This window comes from Pterocles gutturalis, unplaced genomic scaffold (genome assembly GCF_000699245.1).
Source record: "Pterocles gutturalis isolate BGI_N339 unplaced genomic scaffold, ASM69924v1 scaffold27315, whole genome shotgun sequence".
In the NCBI taxonomy this organism is placed as follows: Eukaryota; Metazoa; Chordata; class Aves; order Pterocliformes; family Pteroclidae; genus Pterocles; species Pterocles gutturalis.
Genome location: NW_010144302.1, coordinates 11,953 through 21,820, shown reverse-complemented (window position 1 = coordinate 21,820; position 9,868 = coordinate 11,953). Strand labels below are relative to the sequence as shown.

At 46.0% G+C, this 9,868-nt stretch overlaps 1 protein-coding gene across 1 annotated transcript; it reads right to left on the bottom strand.

The window, feature by feature from the left end:
- Nucleotides 1-231: 231 nt before the first annotated feature.
- On the bottom strand, nucleotides 232-8,536 carry ZHX2 (zinc fingers and homeoboxes 2). Its single transcript, XM_010085066.1, has 2 exons — nucleotides 5,870-8,536; nucleotides 232-287 (listed from the first exon to the last, which is right to left on the bottom strand). Exon 1 carries the CDS (start codon nucleotides 8,352-8,354, stop codon nucleotides 5,874-5,876), a length of 2,481 nt encoding a protein of 826 aa, XP_010083368.1. The 5' UTR covers nucleotides 8,355-8,536; the 3' UTR covers nucleotides 232-287; nucleotides 5,870-5,873.
- Between the last annotated feature and the right edge of the window lie 1,332 nt (nucleotides 8,537-9,868).

Here is a 9,868-nt window from a genome sequence, read left to right as displayed (position 1 = left end):
TGGGCAGGAAAGTGGGTGGGAGAAAAGCTAAGGAGAAACCTATGTACAAGGACCCTTTTCTCTTTCTTCCTTTCTTTCTTTTCTTAACACAGTAGTAGGACTTTGGCACTATAAATGATCCCATGATGATGCTCCACGAGAATGTTTCTCACTGTGCCTCTGCAAGCGCAGTTTGAGACTTGGAGTCACAACACGCTATCTCACCCCAGGCAGGAAAACAGAGTTTTCTTCTATTTTCAGACAGCATTTCCCCTTCAACATCAGCACAGTGCAGCTGAGGAGTACCCCTGCAAAAAATTATAAAAGCATATTATTTTTGAAGGCACTATGAACAACTAGTGGTGCTGTCAACTAACACAGTGTCCAGTTTACATCTCTGCACACACAGTAGCACTGTATTTTGTAATAGTTTTAAGCTGAAAGAGGGTAGATTTAGGTTAGACATTTGGCAAAAACTTTCACTGTGAGGGTGGTGAGACACCGGAACAGGTTGCCCAGAGACGCTGTGGATGCCCCATCCCTGGAGGGGTTCAAGGCCAGGCTGGATGAGGGTTTGAGCAACCTGGGCTAGTGGGAGGTGTCCCTGCCCATGGCAGGGGGGTTGGAACTGGATAGTCTTTAAGGTCCTTTCCAACCCAAACCATTCTGTGATTCTATGATTAACTGTACCCTGAAGCCTATCTCTATCAGAGCATGATGCTGTGGTAGGGGGCTAATATTTTTGTTGCCTATAATGTCTAACGGGGACATAGAGCCTTGACTCTGCTGATCCCTCACTACTACACACCTCGGGCACATCCTCACACAGGCTCAAAGATGATGTGCACAGGGGTTGGGGGCTGCTACTTTGCAACCACAGGATGGATGGTGCTAAAGGCAAGAAGACTTCAGGTCTTTCTTCCTTGATAATTCCTCTCATTAAATACTTTTTTTTTGGATGATTTTTGAAAATACACAAACTGCAAGACAAGGGAAAAAATCAGGTGTGCCTGTGCTGTACAGTGCAGCTCCCTGGCACTGCTGTAACTCCTGCACCTAGATAAAGGCTGTGCCATGCACAACAGATTAAAAAAAATAACCCCCAAAAATCCAACCTTCAAATACTCACCTGCCTACACATACCCCCAGTTCCCAGCAGAGAGCAAGGGCTCTATAACAAGGATTATTTTCCCCACTGAGGTGCAAACATGCAAGAAGTGCAAGCACCCACTTAGGCTGGAGCTGCATGCAGCAGCACGAGGTGGCTTTTGTGCACCGTTCTCCTCATCCATCCTGCAGCAGTGCTTACCAAAACCTGAGCTAACCTGTTATTTCATACCTTTTATGAATGTTGCCACCAGGTCTGTTATTTCCCACAAAAGCAGTGAGCTCTGTCTGGCATCCATGACTCAGAAATCAATGTGGTTGAGCCTCACCAAAGGGCAGGGGCTTGCACCAACACCAAAGGCAAAAATCCTCCCTGTCCTTGCAACCTTTCCTCAAACAACATGCTTCTCAGCATGCTGGCCTGGGGCCTTGACAGAAGCCCAAAGTCTTTCTCTCTTTAGTCTTCCTTTGTTCCTCTTGTAAGTCTCAACACAAAAACATGAAACATGAGTGCCTGTTCCCCGGTGCCTGCATGGAAGAAGTATCATAGACATGGTGACAGGAAAGCTGGGAACTTCGTGCCCCACACTGATGTTTCCATGTTTTCCACCCCATGGAAAAATCCTAGTTGCCAGCTCTTTTTTCCTTTGAGATAAGCTTTTACTCTCTTTGTGAAGCCTGGCTATCTTACATAATTTTTAACTAATACTGTGATGTTAAATTAACAAGGCATTATCTTTGGTGACATCCAGGGTATGAGTCAAAAGTGAAGACGGTGTAACACCTGATGGAGACCTTGTTTCTGCCTATGACATCCAGGGTATGAGTCAAAAGTGAAGATGGTGTAAGACCTGATGGAGACCTTGTTTGTGCCCACTGTCACATAGAAGTCTGATTCTTCCTAACATCGTAGCCCTAGGTACCTTAGAGGGGTCGTCCTAACATCGTAGCCCTAGGTACCTTAGACAGGTCATGTCTCTGTCCTGGCTGCACCCAAGAGGTGGACTGAAGAGCTGACAAATGACTTACCCAAGAGGTGGACTGAAGAGCTGACAAAGGACTTCTCCTCCTCCCGGCTCTCACACAGCTGCAGTCATTATGTGAAGTGTTCACTGATGAACCCTACATCAGGCAGAAACGTGCTCCTCTGATATTTGCAGTGTTGTTTTTTCTCAGTTTGATGTACACAGTTTAAAGTGAACATTTTTCGGTGGTCAATTTCCATACTCCTGTAGTTGGCTGAATTTGTCTGTGGCTTCTGTAAAACCTGAGCTCTTCCAGACCGTCTCAGTCGCTCTCTGCTCCACTGTGAACCTTTAGGAGTTTCTGAAACTGTTAGGGAGTATTTCAAGGTACTTCAACGCTCTGAAATACCATCCCCAGACTAAGAAAAGTCTCTGTTACTAAGTCCGCACCTGAAGCTTTAGCTCCATTTCCATCAATAGAGATATTCTTGCCTTCCAACAGCACAGGTCAAAATTAGGTCTGTTGTCCCCATTTGCGAGAGCCTGACAAACAGAAACTGGTCCTAAATTAAATACAGCAAATTGCAGCTCAGACACGAGAGCGGGACCAGAGCATGCCAGAGCGGTTGGCAGCTGCTGCTGGATTTCTTCACAGTGTTGTCTCCCGGTGGGGTTTTCCCAGGATCAGTATTTTCTTGGCCCAGAACTTTTGTTTTTTCTCAGAAGCATACTCCCCCACAACTTCTCCATCCTAAACTTTATTTTTTAGAGATGTCTCATGGCCTCCACTTTAAGCCCAAACTCTGGAAAGTGTAGGCACCAAAGTTTACGGCAAGCGGTGGGAGGGAGGTAGGTGGATGCCCCAGAAGATGTGCACCCTGACTCTTGATGGCCGTGACCACTGCTCTGTGGAGATGTGCCACAGGAAAACCATGTCTGGGAGCTGCACACCAGAGAAGGAAAACAAACAAATCACAAATGTCCCTAAGAAGTCGCCCCTTGCTTCTGCTGCATGTGATGTACTGGGCATCAGAGGTGGTCTGCATCCTCTCGGTGTCTCCAGCCCCTTTTGCACTGCTGTGGGAGCTGAGATCACTTGGTTGCTGGTGGTCCAGCACATTCCTTGGTGTCCGAAGCTGGTAAAAGTTAACAGCACTGGGGTTTCCCTCCCTTTCTGGCCGAGTTCTCCTTTTTCTTGTGGTCTAGGGTTTTATCCATAAAGCTGGCTCTAGTGCCCGCTGCTGTTGTCGAGCTCCATAGGCACCATCCTGAAGTCAGCATGGGATTGACTCGGGTCACCCTAAAACATTTCAGAGTGTGAGGGAGAAGTATGGAGGACTTGCCATTTCCCATGAAACCAGTGAGGCGTGGCAGAGGCCCAAGCTGTAAAGCAACGAAGGACTTCAGAGAGGGAAGCAAAACCCAATGCAGCAATTAAAATTTTCCAATGAGTTAGGAGGAGTAGGTCCCATCAGTGCAGGGTACAAAGCTCCCAGCTTTCCTGTCACTGTGCCTGTGACAATGCCTCCCATGCAGACACAGGGGAACAGGCACTGGTGTTTCTGTGCTGAGTCTTACAAGGAGAACAAAGGAGAACAAAAGAGAGAAAGACTTTGGGCTTTTGTCAAGGCCCCAGGCCAGCATGCTGAGAGACAGGCAAAGAGCAGAGGACAAAATGGTCCTCTGATCTTACTGCATGGTCTTCACAGCAGAAACCCTGCTCCAGTGCATCGCTTCTCAGTAGGTATATTTTACAACCAGCCACCAGAAATCTCCTCATCAGAAGGATAACCCAGCAAAAGTTTAACTGAGATCAAAGTTCTTATTAAAATTCCTCTCTGATAACACCTGAGCACCTCCACAGCCCTGGAGCTTTACGGCCAGCACCTGAGCCAGGACATGAAGGCAGGAGGTTCAGCCCAATGAATCCTACACGGCTTGCAAGCACAAAAATGCAGGCACCAAATGTCAGCTACCAGAAGAGGGTGGCTGCAGAGCTTGGTTTCATGGTACAAGAGGTTTGTAAGAAAGTAGTTTCAGGCAACTCCCTCTCTTCTGCCCTCTCCACCCATTCTTTCTCCTGGGCCTTGGTCTGCTGCTCTCCTCAGGTACATCAGTACAAACCTTTATAGGTGGGAGGGAGAAATGATCTGAAATAACAACCCTGAAAAAAACCCTGCAACTTCCCACAACACATTTATTCATCGTTCATTTGATTTTAAATGGCAGATCAGATCCTGGCTCTCCTTTCCTACACGGTTGCACAGCAGTGGCACCCCAGCATGCCTCCGGCTGATGTTCCCATGTCCTTCCTCCTTTAATCTCTGCCTTTGACACACAGATAACACAACCTGCTCCTCACACCCCTAATTACCAACTTCTGCAAGCACAACGCAGGACAGTGCCTTGTACGGCAGTCTGGAGCTTTAAGATACTTTGCAATACAGACGCTCTGATGACATTTCTCAAAATCAGCAGACAATTCATAGTTCAAAATAAAACCACTGCAGGGTTTCTTTTTTCAACTCAGAGAAAATGTCCAGGAGACTTTTGGACAAGTATCGCACAAGGAGAAAGTGGAAGGCTCTAGGCTAGGCAGAAGGGCTGGCTAAGAGAAATTGCACCTCTGCAACAGACAATACAAGTACTGCCAGCCGCAATAGCAAAAAGTCTTCAGTACAAGTATGGAGGGACTTCTATGAGTCCTGGCTTTTTTTTTTTAATTTTTAGTATATTTTTAAAGAAATGCTGAAGTATATTATATTAGACACCAGAAAACTACTAACTCTTTCTAAAAGGTGTTATCTCTCAGTGGTTATTAATGCAGGGTGCTGTGCTTTCTATAGAAGGTCTAGCTTAAGGAGACTCCAGGCTGGGAGAGACAGACTTGGTTATGCAGAGCACAAAATGTTACAGGCTCTGGTGAAATCAATTCAGCACGCAAGTCAAGAAATGCTGACAGTGCCTGCTCCAGACTTACACCTGTGTACCTGTGATCAGAAACGGGCTTCAAGCCTCCAAATAACACATCCTTCACACATCCTGTGAAAGATCATATAAACCCCCCTTAAAGAAAGGCCCTGCAGCTTGCTTTCAAATTCAGGATCCTGTGAAGAAGAGCTTATAAAAACCACCCACCCAGCTTAGTCTGGAGCATTTCCTAAGCCTCCACAGTGAGCAAGCAGAACAAAGCAAGGCTGGAGACAGTTCTCACCTGCAAGAGGAAGAGGGCACATTTGCAGGAGCCACTTCGGTCCCCACAACATTTTTTTTTGCTTGCTGTTGCATAAAGAAGCAACTCTGTCCTAGGCCTTTCCCAACCCCCCCTGCCCCGTGACCATTTTTTTCTGAGCAGGGCAGGATGCTGCAAAGGAAGGACCCGAGGTGCAAAACCAGGCACAGCTACTCATGGGAGATCAATGATCTGTTAGCAAGGGAGATATCAGCAACTAGTGTTACCTACTATTTCTCCGCCTGGCTCAGCTAGTACATTTTACATCAAGCACTTCAGAGGTTACATAGGTTGTTTAAAGGCAGAAAGTTCACGGTTTAATCACTTATTGCAAAAGAAAAAAAAAAAGGTCTCTCTTATCCTGGACTTAACCCACAAGAGATAAGAAACAAGGCAAATGGCACTAACCCCTTCCCTACCACACAGTTGCTTTAATTTAGAAGCAGGATGGGTTTCCCTTTTGTTCACGCATCAAGCAGGCACAAGGATCCAGCATGGATTGGCTCTAAGGATTTATATTGAAGACGGCCTATGGGATGCTGGAAGCACACCCAGACAGAGAGAAACAGGGCACCATCATCATTACCTCTTTATACGTGGGAATTGTCTCCAGATATACTTTCAGAGTCAAAGTCCGCCAGCTCCGCCTGGCCTTCGGGTGCTGTTTGGCTCCAGCTGTCTGTACAGTCTGACGCAGCATCATCCTCACCCACTGTCACCTCCACCCAGTTGACCTCTGCTGGCTCCTCGTTCTCCTCACTGCCATGGCCATCGTGGCTGTTGCACTCCAACCTGTCCGCACCCTCTGCTTGATTCCCCAACAAAGAGTCTTTCAGTGGTTCACAGTCTCTTTTTGCTCTCGCCACAACCTTCCCTCCGTTCTCTTCATTCAGTTTTTTATGCTCCTGGTAATGCTGCCGAGACACCTCGTTACCGTTCTTTGGACTCTCAATGTGCTTTGATCCCTTTTTCTGGCTTTGCTCATGACTGTCAACAACATACTGCTGCTGGTACTGGTCAATCCATTTAAGCGACCCTGTTCTCAGCGAAGACCGGTTTTCCTTGAACCAGCGAACTATTTCAGTTCTTGTGAGCCCAGTCTGAGATGCTAACTGGTCATACTCCTGGGGTGATGGCCACTGGGTCCTTGCAAATGTGCTTTTCAGTAGATGAATCTGCTCTTGGGTTTTCTTAAATGTGGTGGAGGACCCAGATAAAGCACCAGGGAGCTGGGAGCTACTCAGCAGTTCTGCCTGGCTTATTGCACCATTGGGAGTTCCTTGTTCTTTAATTTTTCTGTATGATCCCATTGAGTCCAAGACAGCTTGCTCCATGCTGTCTCTTATCTTTCTCCTCTCAGAGAACCATGAATCTATCTCCCTCCTACTCAGCTTAGTCTCCACTCGAAGCCTGTCCAATTCTCCTTGGGTAGGAAAAGAGCATCTTAGGAAACTCTCCTCAAGGGCTCTAAGCTGCTCTTGGGTTTTCTCTTTGAATCTCTGGGGAGTAAAATCTGTGTATGGGTGAAAAGAACGGCCGTGTCGACCAGCTGAAGGTCCTAAAACCTCGCCAGGGATGTGCACAATGCCCCTTTGACTTCTGTATCTGTGGTCGCTGAACCACTTCTTGATCTCACTCCTGGAGAGACCCGTCGCCTCTATCAGCCGGTAGACTTCTGCATCATTGGGAAACTGGCTTGCCATGAAACTGGCCTTCAGCTCTGCTATCTGCTCCTTCGTCTTTTTTCGCTCACTGGCTGGAGTCAGTGGTACAGCAGACAACTTGGCAGGAACCTCAGGCACCTGAACTACGTGAGGACGCTTGGCCTCCGGGGCACTTGGTAAGGTCTGTATCGTCCTCTTTTGCCCCTGGTTTGGAGCAACAGCAAGTGTAATTGGTGAACAGGAAACAGTTGAACCATTTGACACAGGAGTCAAAACCAGACCGGTCTGGCCCAGTATCTGACAAGGCAAAGCTGTTTGGATGATGGGCTGGGGCATTTTTGCAGTTGTCAAAGGAGCTGGCAGGACAGTGATGGTTTGGGGAACTGCCTGGATAGTACCATTGAACATCTTCTTTCTTGCCTCCTCCACTTCTTCAGGAGACCAACTTATACCATGCTTCAAACGTTGTGTAGCAAACCAGATTCGGATTTGTTCTTCCGGATGTTTTGATGCTGCTGTCAACCACGACAACTCTGCTTGTGTTGGGTAAGGAAATTTATTAAAGGAGTTGATCATGGTTGCATTAGTGTCCAGTGCAGAGTTGTATTTGGTACTGTTCAGAGGTACTGGGACCTTGGGGACAAGGTTAATATTTGGTGGCAGCTGTACAGAGGGCATAACATGGGCTAACACATCATTGAGAAGGTCTCCATTTATACAAGCAATAGCTTCAGTGGCTTCAGTTATAATGCGGGGGAGAGTGCCATCCACGTGGTTTTCCGTAACTCCTTCTTCTGGCTTTTTGGGACCCTTCTTGGTTTCCCCTTTAGGTTTTCCCAGTTTCGTCACCGGCGTTTTACTTGCACTAGTTCCCCCATGAGGTGAATCATCATACTCTGCATTTTCTAGCCCACTGCTTGTGACAGTGACATTGTTAGCAGTGGTCTCAATGGACTGCTCTAAAACAGTCTGATTATTGCGTTTTATTAATTTCAGTTTAAAGTTAGTCTCTCCTGGGTGGTATTTTGTGTTGTGGTCAGATAAAGAATCATATTTTTTGGTTGTGAAGTTGCATTCAGCACAGACATACAGAGGGTTGAGAATGACATTTGGATGCTGAGTGTCAACATGCTCTGTAAATTCATTTAAGTTTTGTGTTGAGTAAGGGCAGTATTTACACTCATAACCACCCTGGGGTTTCTTAGACTGATTTTCAGCTGGGGGCTTTGCCTCAACCACTTCGCAGTTTTTGACTGAGCTTTCTGAAGGCAAATTTTTTTTAGAGTCCTGCTGCGGTGTGCCAGCCCCCTTCTCTTTAGGAGCCTCTACGCCCTCAGTGCCTTCCTGCTCCATGACTTCAGATGTTCGCACCATACAAGGAGTCGTTGACTTTCTTTTGCTAGCCATGGCAGCCACTGGCAGAGGGCCGTTGTCCCAAATTATGACTTTTTTTGACAGGATGAGCAATCAACTCAACAGATCTTGCAAACAGCTCCAACTTTCCTTGATTATTTTACTCTGTTTTGTTTAATGAAGAACTTCCACCCTGGCTGTGACCATCAGCTCCGCCAGTAGACCTGTCAGCTACATGACACCTGTGAAACAAAGAACACGTTGTCAGGCACCGATGCATAACACACAGATTTAGCAAAAAGCCACAGCTCAAGATACATGCATTTACAAGGCCATTTGGGACAATGCTGAACTCTTCCTCTCCCCATCCCCATCAGCAACTTAAAGAGTCAAAAATCTCCCCACAAAGAATAAAAGCAGGGGGCAATTTGCAATGAAGTGTGCCACAGGAAGAAACTGGCTTTGAAGCAAATAAGATGAACAGACAGGAGACTTTACTCTCCACTAGACTCAATGTGTTTAGCTGGAAAAGAAAGAAGGTACTGCTATAAATACTGTGTAATTTTACAGAAGCTGCAGTTTCTATTATTTTTTTGAAGCTTGCAGATTTGAAATTGAGTGCAATTTATATTAAACTTAACTACTTCCCGCTGTTGCTTACCTTGTAAGTATGTCTACTAAATGACTGTGGTTACTAATGACGGCTGACTTCTAAATAAAGCTATAGGGCCCTCCTTGGTTGTAAAAGTAAAGGCAGAAAGAAGAGTTAATGCAAAACAACACTTTCAAAGGTCTGTGTCTTGAGTGGGGGTGGGTTCAAAGAAACTGCAGCAAATCTATGGAGGCCTATCCAGTCTTTTCTGGAACAGAAGTTTCCTTAAAACACCACTTTTCACTCAATATTGAGAGAGGTAGCTAACAAAGGTCACAGAAGCCCTTAGATACCTTTTAAACAGGGTCCCTTCCTGTGACACTACTGATACTCTCATCAAGCCCTGATTTCTGCACTTCCCTCCCTACAGAAATTAAAAAAAAAAAATTAATTTTAAAGCATCATTCACATGTCAAAGTGGTTTTGGAAGTTCCCAAATGCAAGAATTCCGTAAAACGTATTTGTAAAAGGATCTGAAGTCAACATCAGTAAGCACAACCACAAATTAAAACTACACCAGCTGTCTCAGGACGTACCCGCACTCACTGAGAGTGGGCGGAGGGAAGGAGGAGAATTTAGTTATCAAAACAGTTTAATTAACTGTAGAAAAAAAAAAAAAAAGTCACTCTCCCATTTCACAAGATGCCTTTCCTAATCAGTCCTTGGCTCCAATTTGCTACTTTTCCTGATCACACGGGCTCTGGATTCATAATACTTCCAGTCCTCACAGAAAACTCATCTTTTACAGTCAAGGAGTCCTTGGGATGGTGTGGGGGAAGCACCAGGGTCTACAAACTGGAGGAGGACTGAAAGTGGACATTTGTGGAGTGGGTAAGACCTGCACTGATTTTTGTAGAGCTGTATTAAATGGAGAATCTGAACTAGAGATCTAAAGAAAGATGTCCCTGCCCATGGC